The 18193-nt window shown below is 62.6% G+C and overlaps 3 protein-coding genes across 3 annotated transcripts in view; 2 read left to right on the top strand and 1 right to left on the bottom strand.

The window, feature by feature from the left end:
* The window catches only part of CDK5 (cyclin dependent kinase 5), a 10766-nt gene extending 5213 nt beyond the window's left edge, over positions 1-5553 (top strand). Inside the window, exons 2-12 of the mRNA XM_075063413.1 lie at positions 145-285; positions 654-721; positions 1103-1163; positions 1316-1372; positions 1630-1725; positions 2541-2615; positions 3271-3367; positions 3472-3541; positions 3824-3884; positions 4447-4527; positions 4882-5553. Of these exons, the coding sequence (XP_074919514.1) occupies positions 145-285; positions 654-721; positions 1103-1163; positions 1316-1372; positions 1630-1725; positions 2541-2615; positions 3271-3367; positions 3472-3541; positions 3824-3884; positions 4447-4527; positions 4882-4968 (894 nt within the window). The 3' untranslated portion in view covers positions 4969-5553. The remainder of the gene's footprint in view (positions 1-144; positions 286-653; positions 722-1102; positions 1164-1315; positions 1373-1629; positions 1726-2540; positions 2616-3270; positions 3368-3471; positions 3542-3823; positions 3885-4446; positions 4528-4881) is intronic.
* FASTK (Fas activated serine/threonine kinase) overlaps positions 1-18193 on the top strand; it is a 419919-nt gene that overhangs the window by 139723 nt on the left and 262003 nt on the right. The window lies entirely within an intron of this gene.
* The window catches only part of ASIC3 (acid sensing ion channel subunit 3), a 49616-nt gene continuing 37933 nt past the window's right edge, over positions 6511-18193 (bottom strand). The window contains 7 exon segments of the mRNA XM_075062107.1: positions 6511-6880; positions 10983-11054; positions 11547-11626; positions 11916-12007; positions 13040-13199; positions 15303-15359; positions 15930-16080. Of these exon segments, the coding sequence (XP_074918208.1) occupies positions 6776-6880; positions 10983-11054; positions 11547-11626; positions 11916-12007; positions 13040-13199; positions 15303-15359; positions 15930-16080 (717 nt within the window). The 3' untranslated portion in view covers positions 6511-6775.

Consider the following 18193-nt stretch of genomic DNA (forward strand, 5'->3'; position numbering starts at 1 on the left):
AGCGCAGTGATGCAGTGGGGCCCGGCTGGGGTTGTGGGGAGGGGCAGTGATGCGGTAAGGCCCGACTAGGGTTGCAGGGGGGGCAGTGTTGCTGTGGGACCCGGCTGGGAGTCAGGTGCTGCAGTTGCTGTAGGGTTGAGCTAGAGGTTGCGGGGCTGGCACTGGGGTGCCTGGTTTTCACGGCGTCTCCCCACAGGGACCTACGGGACCGTGTTCAAAGCCAAGAACAGGGAGACCCATGAGATCGTGGCATTGAAGAGGGTCCGGCTAGATGATGACGACGAGGTGACCAGCCTGCTCTGCTTTAGTGCCCAGCTGTGGCCGGCGCCTGCTGCTTCGGCCCCATAGTGCCTCCAGTACGGGGGGTGGCCATTCCCCTCAGAGATGAAATGGAGGCTGCAGCCGCCAGCAGATGTTCCCAGCTGCAGGGGAACAGGTTTGGGCCCAAGCCCTGCCATGGCTGCCTATCCTGGGGGCTGGGGATGGGGGCTCACCAGCTTTTGTGGTTCCTCATCTCTGTTTTACTGTTTCTGCGCCTCTGGGCTTGAGGCTAATGCCTCTCTGTGCATTTGGCCAATATCCTGCTGGGGGCATGTAGGGCCCTGGCTCTGTGGGGCAGCATGTGGTGATAACCTCTGTCTCTCTTTCTCTAGGGTGTTCCCAGCTCTGCCCTGCGGGAGATCTGCCTGCTCAAGGAGCTGAAACACAAGAACATCGTCAGGCAAGGGCACTCTGTGTGCCAGGCAGGCCAGGGGGCTCTGGATGGGCTGGGGTTGGATCTGGACACGTGGAGCTCCTGGGTGCTGTGTGGCATTGTTCCCCCTCTGCTCTCCTCTCCATGAGTCCCGTGTGAGCTGTGGGGGGCAGCTCGGGGATGGGAAAGTGTTTGTACTTTTCACAGCAGGGCTGCCACTGGGGTGGTCTGCTCGTTTTCTACTCAGGACCCTACACTATGTCCCCTGAGGCAAAGAGCCGGGGGCCTGTGCTGCCCCCCCTGCCCTGGCATGCTGTCGGCACTGGGGCTGGCAGGAGGTCCTGTTTGCTGTTGAAGGCCCTGTGGGCTCCTGCTGGGGGCGCTCACTGGTTTTTCCCTGCATTGCAGACTGCACGATGTCCTGCACAGTGACAAGAAACTGACGCTGGTGTTTGAATTCTGTGACCAGGTGAGCTAGGGAGGGGGAGGCCACAGGGGACTGAGGGAAATGGGGAGCCTCGAGTGAATTCCACTGTCATCCCCAAGGGGGAGCGGAGTTGTTTGGGTGCCCCTGAGCTCCCCAGTTCCCCTCTGACCCAGGCGTCCCTCTTTTTCTGCTAGGACCTGAAGAAATACTTTGACAGCTGCAATGGGGACCTGGACCCTGAGAATGTCAAGGTGGGTTTGCGGGGCCGGGCTATGATGGTGCCTCGCGGGGGAGGGGATGCCAGTCACAGCATCCAGCTCTGTGGCCCCCTTCCAAGGTTGGTTCTGAGTTAGCAGCTCTCCAGGCTCACAGCATCACAAGCTGCTCCTCCCAGACAGGCTGGTCTTGGATCCCCTGCGTCCTGGAGCCAACGCCCGCCCTGTCTGGGGCATGGGTAGGTTTGGGTTCTACCTGCAGCCTGCTCAGTGCTGCCCTTTCTTTCTTTCAGTCCTTCATGTACCAGCTGCTGAAGGGTCTTGCCTTCTGCCATAGCCGCAACGTGCTGCACAGAGACCTCAAACCCCAGAACCTGCTGATCAACAGAGTGAGTGACCCACGCAGGCCAAATGGGAGGTCCGCTGCTGCTGCTGGGCTGGAGTGTGGGGCATTGACAGGGATGGGCTGGCAGGGGGCTGTGGGTCAGGATTAGGAACACAAGTAGGCTGGCGGGATGCCAGGGCTGGACTCGCAGGGGCTGAGGGTCGGGATTGAGGGGGACTGGCAGGTGGATGGGGATCCCAGGGCTGGGCTAGCAGGGGCTGCAGGTCGGGATTGAGGGGGAGCCCAGGGCAGGGCTGGCGGGATGCCAGGGCTGGGCTAGCAGGGGGCTGAGGGTTGGGACTGGCCGGGCTGGCGGGATGCCAGGGCTGGGCTAGCAGAAACTATGGGTAGGGATTGAGGGGGAGCCCACGGCAGGGCTGGTGGGATGCCAGGGCTGGGCTCGCAGAGGCTGTGGGTCGGGATTGAGGGGGACTGGCAGGGCTGGCGGGATCCCAGGGCTGGGCTAGCAGGGACTGTGTTTTGCGATTTAGTAGGAGCCCAGGGCAGGGCTGGTGGGATGCCAGGGTTGGGCTAGCAGGGGCTGTGGTTCAGGATTAGGGGCACAAGCAGGCTGGCGGGCTGCCAGGGCTAGGCTACCAGGCGCTGTGGGTCAGGATTGAGGGGGAGCCCAGAGCAGGGCTGCCGGGGCCCAGGGCAGGGTTGGAGGGCTGCTCGTTGTATCCTCTCTCGGGGCTCTAACCTTGGTCTTCTGAGCACAGAGCAGGGGTTTGCTGCTGCTCTGGCTGTGGGTGGCAGCCGCAATCCTGGCAGGTGGCGCGCTCTGCATGACTGATTCACTGTGCCTCCTTCTCTTGGCAGAACGGGGAGCTCAAACTGGCCGACTTTGGCTTGGCTCGGGCCTTCGGGATCCCTGTGCGCTGTTATTCGGCAGAGGTGAGTGGTCGGGGACGGCGTGGGGGCTGTTCTGTGCCGGCTGTTCTGTACAGCTGCTGGACGGGCTGTCATACAGGAGACTCGCCCCCAGTGCTGTGCTGTGAGAGGAGACCACAGCACAGCACAGGCCCCACCCGCCCCATAGCTCAGTGCTGCCCCTTTCCCTCCTGCCCAGCATCACACTGGGGCACTGGGGTCAGCACTCACTGCGAGGGGAGAGCGCCCCCCACTGAGCCCCTGCCCCACACCCTGCAGCTCAGCCCAACCTAGAGCGACACGGATGTATGGGGGGCAGCGCTGACTCGGGGGGAGAGCGCCCAGTAGCGGGGGTTCATGGGGATGGGCTGTTCACATCCTCTCTTCAGCTGCTTAGCTGGTGCCTCTGCTTGGATCACACAGCAGCTGGGGCAAAGCTCGGAAGCTGCTGCTGGTTCTGGGGGGTGTGAGCCAGCCCCATTGTCTCCAGGGGAGATGGGTCAGCAACCGTGGTGGGGTGCTGCAGCAGCCATGGGGGGACTGTGGGAGGAGGGGGAAGCCACCCCGCTGCCCAGAGCTTAGGGCCAGATGTGGTCCTCAGGCCGGCAGCTCAGCGGTGCCTCCTGCAGGCTGTTCTCAGGGCAGTGGGGGTCTGACCAACTGTCTCCACCCACTGCAGGTTGTCACGCTGTGGTACCGTCCCCCTGACGTGCTGTTTGGTGCCAAGCTGTACTCCACCTCCATAGACATGTGGTCAGCCGGCTGCATCTTTGCAGGTATCCACCCCAGTGCTGGCTCTCCGCTGTGGAGGGGCTGAGCTGCGAGTGGGGGTGGGAGGGTGCAGGGCTTCCTGGACTCAGCCCCATCTCTCTCCCTGCAGAGCTGGCCAATGCCGGGCGGCCCCTGTTCCCGGGGAACGATGTGGACGACCAGCTGAAGAGGATTTTCCGATATCCTTTTTAACTAGATGTTTGGGCGGATTTGTTAAGCATGGGGAGGGGAGACAGCCTGGGTTCCCCCTTGGGGAAGGGGTCTTCTGACCTCCTCCAGGTGGGAGGTGCATGCGGGTCCCAGAGAGGCTGGCCTTCCCCCTGCCCGAAGGAGCCCTGTGGGGGCTGGTAGGATGTGCCTTGGGCAGGGCCTGGCTGTGCCTGTGGGCCGCAGCGGAGGTGTTCCCCTCCCCTCCCTCTGTTGGCTGTCTGGGGGCAGAGATGGCCCTTAACCTGCCCCACGTTGCTGGGAACCCCCACCGAAGAGCAGTGGCCGGCCATGACCAAGCTCCCAGACTACAAGGTGAGTCGCAGGCTGGGGATGGGCGCCCAGGGCCTGGCCCGTTGAGGGAGGGCACTCTGGGGCCCACCCTGTTCTCGGGGGCAGGGAGCTGCAGCTCTTGGGTCCATGTCAGTGGCAGCCAGAAACCACGTGTGACAGGTGTGAGCGCTGGAGATGAGTGTATGTAGGGGCTGGCTGGGTCCTCGGAGCATCAGGGCCAGAGAGGGAGCAGCTGCCAGGCCCAGTCTGGGGGTTAGTGCCAGGGGAATGTGGGGGCTGACTTAGTGTCTGGAGGGGAAAAGGGAGGCAGGGTGGCCCTGTCTCCTGGGGGGAGGTGGGATTAGTTCTGAGTCAAGGTTAGTGAGCAGGTGAGGGGCAGGTTGGCCTGTCTTTTGGGGGGTGAGAGGAAGAGGTTGGCCTGTCTCTGGGGAGGTGGTTGGCCTGTATCTGTGGGGGGGCCGGGGGCGGCAGGCATTAGTTCTTGGTCGAGGTTAGTGGGCAGGTGGGGCTGTCTCCAGGGGGAGGTGGGGCTATGCCTTTCTCCGGGGAGGAGGATTAGTGCTGTCTCCTTCTCTCCCCTCAGCCATACCCCATGTACCCTGCAACAACGTCGCTGCTCAACGTGGTGCCCAAACTCAATGCCACAGGTCGGGACCTGCTCCAGGTGAGTGCCCTGCTGCCCGGGCTGAGCAGGCACCTTGGCCCAGGCCCTTCACGTACATGTCGCTGACAGCCCCCCTCTGTGTCCCCCGTGGGTGGGGGGCAGCAGCTGCTGTGCTGGGCAGCGGGTGGTTTCTCTGCCTTTCCTTGCCCTCTGCCACAGGGGCCAGGCCTCTGTGGGGCTACCCCAGACAGCTCCCTCCCCAGTTGCTCCCCTAACCACCCCTGAAGGGGTGGGGAATGGGCTTCTGACCCTCACCTGCAGCTCCAGGGGTGGGGGACACTTAGCCCCATTGCTCTGCTCCGGCCAGGCTACCTCCCACCCCCTTCTCACCCAGCCCCTCTGCTACCTCCACAGAACCTGCTGAAGTGCAACCCGGTGCAGCGGATTTCAGCCGAGGAGGCACTGCAACATTCCTACTTCACGGACTTCTGCCTCCCGTAGAGACTGCCCGGAGCCGGGCCTGCCGGGCCAGCATCTGCCCTGCTTCACTGGCACGGGGGGAATGTCCTGGGGCCAGGGCACTGGGTGATGGGCAGGGCCCTGCGTCCCCATCCCCCACCCCACCCCCTCAGTATTTATTAGGTTTTTAACCCATTGCAACGCCTGTTTTTCTACCAGTCTCTGTTGGGACCCCATGGACAGGAGCCAGCTCCCTCCCTGCCCTGTTGCGAGTGCTCATCACCCTGGTACTGTGCAGCGTCACCTGCCTCCAACGGGACAGGGATAGCCCTGGGGTTCCAGTGGGGCACAGGAAAGGGGGGAGCCATTGCTGTCCCTTCCTTCGCCAGGGTCCAGGGACAAGGGACGGCTCCTCCTGGGCTGGCATGGGACGTGGTGCCCCCAGTGCAGGCTGCCCCTTCTTGTCACGTCCCTTGCAGGTCCCTGGGCCCTGGCTGTGCCTCTGCCTGGGTGGGGCCCCCTCCAGCTGGGACTCCTTGGGGGGCCAGGCAGCTTCCCTCTCCCTCGTACCGTGCTCCTGTGTGGCTGAAGATGTATGTTTAATTTCATAAACAGTTCCCTCCCCCAGCTCGCGTCCTGCGCTGTTGTCCCTTCGGTGTGGGGAGAGGGCTGCTGGGGCTGCCCCGGGGCCAGCCCTGTGAGTTGGGGTGCTGACGCGCCTGCCCTGCTGTTCATGGGAGGGGCAGCGGGTCGGGGGGGAGACTGGAAGGTGGGGGGCTGCTGGTACACCAGGGTCCCGCAGGGCCTGGGGAAAGCCTGGCTGTGGTGACAACGGGGACTTGGCTCCGGGATCCTGCGGGGCGAGGGAAGCGGAGCATGGAGTCCCCCACCCGCACACACACAGCTGGTGGGGGTGGGGGCACCCTCCCCTTGAGCTCCTGCAGGGTCCCCCACGCCTGTCCTGCCCTGCCTCCCCCTCCCCCTAGTGATGCGTCCCTGCTTCGAGCCCTCCCAGCCTGGAATTGACCAAGCAGAGGTGGGAAGTCGGAACCTCCAGGCGGGTTTTTAATGTTACACAGGATCCGCGCTAGGCTGGAGAGGTGCAAGCTGCATCTGTCTCTATGCTGGGGGGGCACAGATGGGCAAGGGGCGCAGGCAGGGGGTGCTCCAAGCAGCTCATGCAGATATGTGGCCAGCGGGACTGTCACACAGGGTCACTAGCATAAAGGGCCTGGTCAGGCCCCAGGACCTCCCAGGCTCCAGCACAGGGGCCCGAGGCTACCCCCTGCCTGGTTCCGTTGCAGGGCCCAGGAAGACCAGGAGTGCAAGCCCTGCACAGCCCCAGGGCTCAGCCGTCCTGAGTGAGTTGTGAGGGTGCTGGTGCCCTGGGGCTGGGGAGCCCTGGGGGTGGCTCCCCGGGGAGGGCCTGCAGGCAGGGGATGGGGTAGAGGCTCCCTGGGAAAGGGAGATCTGGCTCTGCTCTCTGCCATGGTGGGGACGCTGGGAGGCAGCCAGGCATCCTGGCTTGTCGGAGGTGCTGTCTTCCATCCCTGGGGCAGGCCAGGGCCCTCCAGTGCTGGGCTGACCCCTGGGGACCCCAATCCCCCACTCCTCATGGGGCAGGAGGGAAACCCGAGCTTGAGTTCCCCGGGTAGGGGCTGTGCACGGAGCCACAGCTTGCCCCAGCCCCCACTGAGCCCAGCATGTCCAAGCCCAGGACTGCACCACTGCTGATGTCTCCTTCCCGTGCCCTCTCCATTGCCAAGCCGTGGCTGCCTGGCCGGAGCAGCTTGGATCTTGTTGGAGGTGAGAGGCTGGTGGGCTGGCACTGCAAGGCGCAGCCGCCCCGTCAGCAGGCAAATTCCTCGAAGTTGCCGAGAGCTGGGTGCCGAGGTAGCATGTTCGAGGTGTAGCCGAGACTGTCCGAATGGCTCCGCAGTGTGTTACAGGTGCTCTGGGGAGGAACAGGGGGTGAGAAGCAGGCACTGTTTGTCTGCCCACCCCATCCCAGATCCCTGCCCTGCTGCCCCCACAGCCATGATCTGCCTCCCCTCTCCACGTCCCTGGGTCTCTGGCAGCTGGTGCCATGACCCTCCTGGCGTGCTCTGATTCCAGGGCCATGCCAGGCTCCCCAGTTCTGGGCCGGGAGGGTCTGCAGGAGCCACATGCAGTTTGGCCTAGGCTGTGTCTGTAACGTGGGCATTGATGATGGCACAGGACGCGGAGGGTGCTAGTAAAATGTGCTGGTGAGAGGGGGTGGCGCTGTCAGCTGGGGCACGGGAGGACCCCGAGGCAGGGGAAGAGGGGCAGTGGGGGGGTGCTGGGCCGAGCAGCTGGAGGTTTTGGGGCTGCTGGGCCGAGCGGTGGGTGCAGCTTGGGGGTGGTGGGCTGAGCGGTGGGGGCAGGAGGGTGCTGGGTGGAGCCTGGGGCAGCTGGTGTGAGGGTGCAGTGGATCAGGTTGTAAGGAGGGATGATGGGCTGGGGTTGCCAGCACTAGCAGGGGCCTCGCCTCAGGGCCAGGAGGTCACTGCCAAGCCTGCGTTCTTGTGTGGCTGTTGCAGGAGTCTGGTTGTCCAATGGGACCCTACGCTGCCGAACAGCTGCAGGCCCCCTGAGCGGTGCCAGCACTGGGGAACGGCTCCACCAGAGGGCCAGCTCCAGCTGCCACAGTCCCAGGTCCTGCCCTGCCTGTGGGGTGACAGCCTGGGCCGGTGTGTGAGCCTGGCCCTGTCCATGGCCACAGGGACCACTCGGCCTCCGACAGAGCCCAGGGCAGAGTTCTGCCCAGGGACTCCTGCACCCGGTCCAGCTCCGTCGACTGAGATAGAGTGGGGCTGTCGGAGACATGGCTGGCCTGGAGTCACTGACCCCACGCTCGCAGCATTGCCGACCCCTCCTCTGCCCAGCCCCCGCTCGCAGCACCGCCGACCCCTCCCCTGCCCAGACTGGGCTCCAGGCACTGCCGACCCCTCCCCTGCCCAGCCCGCGCTCACGGCACCGCTGACACCTTCCCTGTCCAGTCCTATGCGGCAGGATCTGCAGAGCTCGACCTCTCAGTGGTTCTTTTATGAACTGTGCCACTTGGTCAGTCCCTGTTCTGAAGAGCAGGTGCCGGCACAGGCAGCAGCCCGGGATGGCTCCGGAGCAGGGGCTGGATCACCGTGCTCCTCCTTCACCCCTGGGCTGCACACAGGGAGTCCTGCTGGGTGGGCTCCATCCTGGCCCAGGCCCCTTTTCGAACTCCCAGCCCCCTCGCTGTGCCTGTGCCCAGCCCTGCTGCTCCCTAGCATTGAGCTGTCATAAACCCTCCGTCCCTCTGGCAGGCGTGAGCCCAGCCAGCTCTCTCCCAGGCAGAGATCCCAAGTCGGGGCTGAAGGCACAGCCGAGCCCTTCCAAGAGCTGCAGTGCCCGGAACCCAGCACTCAGCCCCAGCCGCTCAGGCTCCTGCCTGGACCTGGTGCTATGGGACCCGCAGAGGCAGCTGGGATGTGCTGCACTTAGCTGGGGGTCTGGGTTTAGGTGCACCCACAGAACTAATGAATTCATGGGTGCAAAGGGGGACACACACTACCCCAATGGCCCACAGCAGGTGAGTATGGGGGACTCACTCTCCTGCACTCCCAGAACCCCCCGGCCACACTGGGGCAGGATGAGGAGGGTGGAGGGTGCTGCTGTGGGTGGTCAGGCCACCCACTCAATCAGGAGGAACCTATGGGAGCCTCCCCCTCGGGGGGCAGAGCCTGCCCCCCGCTGCCGGGGACAAGGGACCCTGCTCTGTGCTCACTCACGGCTGGCTGCGGCAGGCCCCTCCACCTGCGTGGGCGCATTGCCGGCCCAGTGCTGCCGGCTTGCATGGACACAGCCCTGCCCCTGCGTCTGCATGGATGCTGCAGCAACACCTCGGCTAGACGCGTCATTAAAAACTTTTTTTCTGGTGATACAGTTGAAAACTGTTGATGCCCGTGACCTAACAGAGCTGGAGATGAGGGGTGTGGAGGGGCTCTGGGCTGGGGCAGGGGGTTGGGATGCAGGAGGGAGTCAGGGCTCTGGGCTGGGGGTGTAGGCTCTGGGGTGCGGCTGGGGCTGAAGGATTTGGGGTGCAGGAGGGGGCTCTGGATTGGGGGTCAGCGGTGCAGTGGGGGTGCTGGCAGGTTCCTGCCTGTCCTAGCACCACGGACTGCGCTGCACCCTGGAAGCAGCCAGCAGCAGCTCTGGCTCCTAGGCGCACAAGCGGCTCTCGCCTGCTCCAGGCGGGGCAGCGCATGGAGCCCCGTGGCTCCCCTGCCTAGGAGCTGGACCTGCTGATGGCTGCTTCTGGGGCGCAGTGCAGTGTCGGAACAGGTAGGGACTAGCCTGCCTCAGCTGGGCAGCATTGGCCTTCCATTCCACGACCCAATTCTGGGTCATGGCTTGCAGTTTAAGAGCCACTGGGCTAGAGGAAGTGGGGGCAGGGCCATGGGGTGCTAACGTGCCCCAGGCTCGCTGGGGGGTTCTCCTGGGTGGCACTGAATCCGGTGTCACCAGCAGGTGCTGTGGCAGGGCCAGGATCACGTTAGCCTGGGGCCAGCCCCGGGAGTGTCCCAGCCCGTGCAGAGGGGTGAGCCGCGAGCAGATGGGCTGAGAGGGAATCTGCGCAGGGAGCTTTGCTGGTGCTGGGGATGCACCCTGCTCCCCACACTGCCCCCCATGCAATAGCAGCAGCAGAGGGGAGGAGCCCACACCCCAGCTGAGCAGGAGCCAGCACAGCCCAGCCCCGTGATGGGACACAGCCCAGAGGGCTGAGCAATGGCTCCTCCTGTGCTCTGCTCGGTTGCCCCAGGGCCCCGCCGGCAGTGGCTCCGTGTGGCTCTTTGGCACATGGCAAAGCCGAAGGCTCCAGCCCAGCATGTCCCCAGGGCCCTGGAGGGTCTGTCCTGCCGCCCACTTGCAGGATGGAAGGGCTCTGGGTCGGCCCCTGGCTCAGGGCAGGAGCAGGGAAGTGGGTGACAGAGCACTCAGCCCCCCGGGAGAGCATGGCCTTCAGCGACGGACCCGCTGCCCCCAGCGCCTGCAGGAATGGGCTGGGGCGGCTTGGCTCAGCTGGCACCTGGGCATGACCCCCAGCCAGGAGGTCCCCACTCGGCCAGCACAGCCTACTGAGCTCACACATGAGAGCAGGGTCACAGTGCCGTGGCAGGGACTGGAGCTGGGGTTGTTCTGATTCACCTCGGGCCACCCCCGCCAAGGGGGCTGCCCCCCGTCCCCAGCACCCCAGCAGGAGGTCCCTGAGAGCAGTCTGCTGCTGCGCTGCCCCCGGCCTGCAGGAATCGTCCCCGTCGGGGGCTCCCATGTGCTGGGCTCCGCCTTCCCGGTGCCAGCCCCTGCGGCCACATGTGCCAATGGGACGCGGGAAGGAGTGGGACGCCAGGACTCTCAGGGTGCTCCTGGCACAGCTGCGGGGTGGGTGGGCAGACAGAGGGGGGACAATGAGGCCAGTGACAGCCTGGAATGCGGAGGGGGCCAGCACAGGGGGTTAAAGCATGGCAGGGGGTGATGATGGGCTGATGCAGACTCTCCCCTTGAGCAGACAGGCCAGCCAGAGAGGAGCCAGAAACCCACTGGGCTGCCCCAAAGCCACCCCCCCCCCCCGTGGGAGCCAATTGCCCCTGCTCTGGCCCTTCCAGCGTCCCCTCCCCCCCCCAGCTCACCATTTTGTGTGTGTCTGGGAAGGGGCTGCCCCTTCCCCTGCCTGGGCACCAGTCCCTCGGGGCAGGCCTGTGCTGAGACGCGATGCGATGGGGGCCTCCCTTCCCCCCCGGATTGTCAGCCTGAGACAGCGGCAGCCCAACCCTCCAGCCTGGAGCAGCCCCGATCCCCAGCAGGCTTCAGCACTGCAGGGTGCTGGGGTGGGCAGTTCTGGGGGGACGGGGGAAGCTCTGGGGACCCTCCCCTGGCCGGGTGGTTCTGGGGGGATGGAGGAAGCTCAGGGCCCCCTCCCTGGCTGAGCAGTTCTGGGGGGGGAGCAGGGGGGAAGCTCAGGGGCCCCTCCCCTGGCTGGGCGCCCGGGGGCTGGTTACCAGGTTGTCGCTGTTACTCCTCTGGGGTCTCTTCTTGTTCTTGTAAAAGCTGAGGAGTTTGTCCCGAAACACCTGGGGAGGGGGGGAGATAACTGGCTCTCACCAATGCCGGGGGGTGGGCACCAGGGCTCTGCAGTGACCTCTTGGGGGTCCCCATTGTTGGGGGGCCTGGCCCCTTTGTACCTCCCCTGCTCGCTGTGCCTGCCGGGGAAAGTCCAGGGGGCCGGCACTAGTATGGGTGGCGGGAGTCTCTGTTCACCATGTGGGGCGCTGGGCAGCCCCATCTAGCCCATGGGGGCACAGCCCGGCCCTGCTTCTCGGGGCAGGGCAATGCGCAAAGGGGTGAGCCATGCCCGATGCTGCAGTGAGGGGCAGAGCTGGGCCCTGGACACACCCGTGATCAAGTGGGAATTGTCTGTAATATTGGACCTCAGTTTCCCCTACGTGCTGCGTTGTTCCCTGTCGGCGGGGGGAGGGGTGTGGAGTGGGGAGGGGCTGGGGGCACATGCACCGAAGCTGAACCAGTCTCAGGCTTGGGGATGCACCAAGAGCCAACGGCCTCACCTCGTACAGGTAGTCGAAGATCTCCAGGATGGTGAGGATGCTGGCCCCGATGAACAGCCCCATCTGGCCCCCGATGTCCCCTAGGGGCAGGGGCAGAGCATGAGTAGGCAGCCAGGCCATGCTCCCCAATGCTGCTCCTGGCAGGCGGGGGCCAGGCCCACCCACGCCCATGTAGAGCCAGGAGGGGGCATTGCTCCCTCCCGGGTGCAGGATTGCAGGTCCCCTGGGGCACCCTGCCCCACTGCGAGTGCCCCCCCAACCCGCCCCAGGCAATCACCCAGCCCCCTGGGCCCTTCCCCAGGCATTCACCCAGCAGCCCCCTGAGCACTTGCCCCCCCCAAGCCCTCACCCAGCCCCCCGGGCACTCACCCAGCAGCCCTGCCACCTCATATGCTTTCTTCTGCTCGATGGTCTCATAGTTCAGGGCTTCAAAGAAAACGTCCAGCACCAGCACATTGTCCCTGGGGGCGGGGTGGGGGGGGGCCAGCAGGGCCGGGGCCAGACACAGACAGACAGGGGTGAGTCTGAGCGACAGTGCGGTGACACCAGGGCCCCACAGGGCTGGTGTGGGCACTGGGGGGGCAGGCAGGGGGGAACAAAAGGAGGATGCCCCATGTGGGGCTGTGGTATGTTGGGTCGGTCACTCATAGAGGTCATGCTGTCTGCAGCAGGGGGCGTGTACTGGGGGGTTGTGCTGTGCGTGGGGGTGATGTCTGGGGGGGCTGTGTATGTGGGGACATGTCTGCAGGAAGGTGCTGTGGAGGGGTGTTCTGGGGGGGCTGTCTGGGGAGGTGCTGGGGGGGTCATGCTGTGTGCAGGGAGGCTGTTTAGGGGGCTGTGCATGGGGGGGTACGCTGTGGGGGAGTCATGCTGTGCATGGGGGGGAGATGTCGGGGGGCTGTGCATGGGGGCGCGCTGTGGGGGGATCATGCTGTGTGCGGGGGTGCTATGTGCACCGGGATGTCTGGGGGGTGCTGTGTGCAGGGAAGGCTTCTGGGGGGGCGCCAGGGAAGGCGGTGCTGTGCATGGGGGGCGATGTCTGAGGGGGGCTGTGGGGGGGGGCTGTCTAGAGGGTGAGAGGGCGCGTGCTGCATGCGGAGGGCCTTTCTGGGGGGAAATGGGGTGTTTCGCGTGCGGGGGCCATGCTGCGCGGGGGGCTTGTCTGGGGAAACGGGGGTGTTGCTGCGTGCGGGGGGGGAGCCATGCTGCTCCGAACGGGGGGCTGTCTGGGGGGAAAATGGGGGTGTGCTGCATGGCGGAGGGCTTTTGGGGGGAAAATGGGGTGTTCTGCATGTGGGGGGGCATGCTGCATGCGGGGGGGCTGTCCTGGGGGGGATGGGGTGTTGCTGCATGCGGGGGGGCCATGCTGCATGCGGGGGCTGGTCTGGGGGAATGGGGTGTGCTGCATGCCGGGGGGCTGTCTTGGGGGAAAGAAGGGTGTGCTGCAATGCGGGGGGGGGGCGCATGCTAAAACGCGCGAAAGGGAGGGGCACTTAACGAATGCTTACTGCTCGCTCTTGTTGTATTTCTTGGCCAGGTACTTGGCTGACGCCTTGCTGGGGATCTTGACCATGGAGAGCTCCTTGCCGTAGCGCACCATGTCACAGGGCGTGCGGCACACGCAGAACTCGCTGTCCTTCTTCACCAGGAAGTCTGGAGTGCGAGGGCGGGCGTGAGCCGAGAACAGCCCGACCGACAGGCCGGAGAGAGACAGGGACAGGGACCCGGACAGCCTGAGAGCCATGGGGATGGGAGGGGGACGGGCTGGAGAGCGATGGGGACAAGCCGTGAGCCAGCAGCACCCCGACGGGCCAGAGAAACACAGGGATAGGGACAGGATGGAGACCCACGGGGACGGGCCAGAGAGCGATAGGGATGGGGGTGGGCCGGTGATACCAGACACCTCTGTGTTCTTGGGGAACCAGGGTGCAGTGTCCAGACTGACTCATGAAAGACACCTCCCTCCCCAGCCTCTGCTTAAACCAAAACCCATCAGAGAAAAAAAGAACTTGCAGAGAGCAGTGAAGGGCGTTGGGGGACACACCTAGACCCCTCCTGACAAGGGTGACAAGATTAAGACATCGCCATTAGCATACAGAATGGAGAGCAGAGACGACTCCCCTAGCCTCATGTGCATGAAAGATGGGACAGGGAGACATCTCCATTAGCATACAGAATGGAGAGCAGAGAACCGCACTGAACTCTGGGACCAGAAAAGACAGGGAAGCACTGCGTCATGGGAATCCCTGCTCCAGGTGTTAATGAACCTATGTCTGCACATACCCAGCTCAGCAGTTATCAGACCAATTCTAGTAATGAATCCTTAATTGATATCCAAATAGTGAAGCAGCCTAGTTGCATTGTGAGCTCCCTGGAAGAAAACACCACCCGTAGCCAAGAGTGATCAGCTCCTATTGCGTAGTCTAAAGAAAACCCTTGACTTATCAGCCTTACCTATAAACAAATCTAGTGTTCTCCCTTGAACAATTGTATTTTCTCTACAAAAACCCCTACTCACCCTCCAGTCAGTGTTCTGATGCTTAGATCTAAACTAGGCATCAGTTCCACTGGGACTCCATCTTCTCCTGGCTGATCGTGCTGGGGACTCTGCCTGTCTCCTGCCGTCAGGACCCTGAGCTACCAGCATCACCTGGGAACCCCGACCAGTTCAAGCCTCATGGAGTAGGTGAGACCCCCTGCCCTCTGTTTTCCTTTCTACCCTAGGTATTAACCTTTAATAATGTAGGTTAGGTTGGTTTAGCCTCCTTGTGTAGTTATCACCAGTAGTCAATAAATAACTTGTATGGTGAAGCTGGTTGCATCTCTCTCTCTTGCTGGACTTTACTCTTTTGTGTTTTTAGCTTCCCCCAGTCACTCTCCAGCAACACTTCTCTTACCTAAGCTAAAGATCCCTGCAGTGCCCAGAATCCTGTGGGGTTTGCTTATCAAGTAGGTTACTGCCAGAACAATTGTGTTGTGAAGGTGGGGATAGGGATGTGCTGAATCTGGGACACATAAAGGTAACAGCTTGAAAGTGCTGCTTGACCCAGTCCATGGGGTCCAGGGGCAGATAAGAGTCACCTTGAAAGTGCTGCTTCATCCAGCCCAGTGAGTCCAGAGCCATAGAAGGGGTCAGCTTGACAGTGCTGATTGACCCGGTTCCTTGCAGACTTGCTCTGTTAATGTATGTGTGCGTGGGGGTGTGCTCGTCTGGTTTTGGGGCTGGAGAAACCCAGCCCTAGGGAACTTAGGTCCTGCAGGATAGCTCCATTGGGAGGGGACTTGCAGAAGGATGGAGTAGAGCTCCATATGAAAACACAAGGGACACAAGCAGTACATTGATAGGATTACAGGATCCCCTTCCCCAGAAAAGTAACCCAAATAAATGAACATACCCCAAAGTAATGGGCAAATCTGGTAACACCGGAGAGTGACAGGGAGGGGGCGTGAGCCAAGAGTACTCTGACAGGCCGGAGATCCCCAGAAACTGGGCCCATACACAAGCCCTCGACTGCTTGAGCAACAGAGCCAAAGGGGTCCAGTCCCTCCCCACCTTGGGCGACACGGGCTGGGGAGGAGACTCTGGAGGTTCCCCAGGGGTCTCCGGCCCTGCTCCCCATGTCCCCGAGGGGGCAGCCCCAGGGCCGGGGATGGGTTGAGCTGGAGCAGGGCCGTGGGTGTCAGGATCCTGGCTGAGTGTGGGAGGGGTGCCCCCATTGGTCGTGGGGAGCAGGGGGGACCACGTTGGGTACATACCCAGGGCAGGGTCGGCGCACTCCTTGTACTGCTCTGGCGTGCACACGTTGGCGTTCCCTGGGGAAGGGGGCACAGGTCACTCGGGGCGTGGAGGGGGCTGGTGGGGGCTGCAGGAGCCATGTGGGCCGTCAAGGGCTGTGTCTCATTAGAGCCCCATGTCTGAGGCTTGGGGAAAGCCAAGCCCAGGGGTACTGGGGAGGCGCCCTCCTCCTCCTGCCTCCGGGACAAGAGCTTCTCTCCCCAGCAGGCCCCTGCCCTCTCATCCCCTCCCAGCTCCCACTTGCATGCCCCCTCCAGCATGGGGCCGCCCCACATCCGCCCCTCCCCCAGCAGGAGGTATCCCCGCAGCCCCCCCCCAACATGGGGCCTCCCTACATCCACCCTTCCCTCAGCAGGGGGTCTCCCTGCAGCCCTCCCTCCCCCAGTATGGGGCCTCCCCACATCTACCCCTCCCCCAGCAGGGGGTCTCCCTGCATTCCCCCCCACCAGCATGGGGCCTACCCACATCCGCCCCCGCCACCAGCATGGGGTATTCCCACAGCCCCCTCCCAGCAGGGGGTCTCCCTGCAGGCCCCCCCCCCCTCCCCCAGCACGGGGCCTCCCCACGGCCTGGCCCGTGCCCCTCACCGGGCATGTGCACCATGCGGCAGTTGCAGTTCTCGGCCAGGTAGCGGGTCTCGCAGTCCAGGCGGCAGGCCGTGATGCTGTAGCTGGTGAAGAAGTCGGATTCAATGGGGGTGGATTTGCAGTCCCCCCAGGGGGGTGGGAGGTAGACCAGCTATGACACACACAGGGTTAAGGAAAAGGCTGGGGAGTGGCCAGGACCCCCGCCCTTGCGCTGCGCTGTGACCCCCTTCCCCCTGCCCCTGTGCTGTGACCCCCCCACCCCTCACCCCTGCGTCTGCGCTGTGACCACCCCGCCCCTCGCTCCCACCCCTGCACTGCGATGTGACCTCCCCCCATCTGTACCATAGCAGCAGCAGGGCCCCCCCCAGAATGGCAGCCAGGCAACTCACAGGCTGGCACGTGGGCACACGCAGCACACATGGCACCACACTCACCTCTGTGCACATGCTACAAGGCTGCAAATGCACACACATTCGACATGCATGTGCACCCATGGCGCTGCAGACCCCCATGCACACACAACACGTCAAGCAGGGCATTGTGGGTAACACCAAGGGGAAAAACCGCTGGACAAAGGCATCAGAGAGGGACAGCATGAGGAGGGGGCAAGGTGGCCCTGTCAGGGAGAGTGCAGGCGGATGGTGCTGCGTGCCCGTGTCCCGAGGCGGCTGAGCAGGTCAGCGTGGGGAGCAGGCCAGGTGGGTGCTGTACAGAGACAAAAGAGGCTGCTTCCCGTACAGTAACTGGCTCAGCAAGTTCTCGTCCACATGGACCCCACTCAAGGTGCAGGTGCCTCAGGCGCGAGATCAGACTCTTTGACCAGCAGGGTCCAGGGGGGCCACACTGCACCCACAGATCCTACAGTCCCACCCCATCCCTCTCTCCCTCACTACTCCCAGTCCAGGTTCTGAAGGAGGGGCTGCCTGCAGGGCGGCTGGTCGAATCCACACGGAGAAATCACCGCCAAGAATTGCAGAGCCTGTCACCCTTCTCACTCCGTCAAGTCTGTGTCTCACCCAGCCCCCCCAGGGGCACTCACCCAGCATAGACCCTCTGTGGAGTGCCAAACTGTGCCATACTGCCCCGCCAGCAGGTGTGTGACATACCTTATTGAAACGAACCTCAGCTGTGCCTGGCAGGGCACTGAAGGATGAACACACCTGGTGTGTATGCGCAAACGCTGTGACCAGTCTGTACCTGATATCGGAGCATGACATGGTGTCAGGAGTAAACTAAGAACAGCAACAGAAGGAACAACAACAAAGGTTGCAGGAGCTCATCAACATGCTACTCTTCAGTGTCCCAGAGACCTTTGGCTTTGACAAACCTTCCCAATGGACAGACCAAAAACAATAGTTTGCAAAATTTTCCATTGATATCAAGCTCCACAAGGAAATTGATAATATCCAGGTATCTTCTTTAATTTATGCTATGGGGAAGCAAACAGAGCATCTCTTTAAATCCTTTGACTTTACTGACGATAGTGGCAGAGACGACCAGGAAAGGGTTCTGACTATGTTCAATGTGCACTTAATAGCTCAGAGCAATGTGCTTTATGAAAGAGCATGTTTCCACCAGAGACTTCAAGAACCAGGGGAAAACACTGAAAGTTTTATAAGAGCTCTGCATACATTGGCTGAAAACTGATTTTAGGAATGCAAACCATAAAAATAACAGAGACAGGCTGGTTATTGGGTTAACAGATAAAAATCTTTCACATCAGCTGTAATTGAAGAGAGATTTAGCCGTAGCCACGGCTATCCAAAGGGCAAAGCATTCTGAGCTGGTGAGACACCAAAACCTAAGGCAACTCGAGAACCTTGGAAAACCTGAAACTAGCTTAGGGCTAGTCTACACCGGCAATGCTAAATCACTGCCACAGCAGCACTTTAACATGCCTTGTGTGCACTAATGGCTATTGGCCAGGCTGGGTAAGGAATGGTGTCCCTAGCCTCTGTTTGTCATAGGATGGAGATGGATGGTAGGAGAGAAATCACTTGGTCATTACCTGTTAGGTTCACTCCCTCTGGGGCACCTGGCACTGGCCACTGTCGGTAGACAGATACTGGGCTGGATGGACCTTTGGTCTGACCCGGTACAGCCGTTCTTATGTTCTCATGTGTGGTCATGGTGCAGGACAGGGAGCACAGCTCAGAACACCACCTCAATGAGGGGTGTAGCTCCCAGAGCTCATGTCTTGTCTACACTGGCGCTTTACAGCGCTGCAACTTGCTACGCTCAAGGGGGTGTTTTTCACCCCCCTG

Source organism: Chelonoidis abingdonii, chromosome 2 (assembly GCF_003597395.2).
Source record: "Chelonoidis abingdonii isolate Lonesome George chromosome 2, CheloAbing_2.0, whole genome shotgun sequence".
Classification (NCBI taxonomy): domain Eukaryota; kingdom Metazoa; phylum Chordata; order Testudines; family Testudinidae; genus Chelonoidis; species Chelonoidis abingdonii.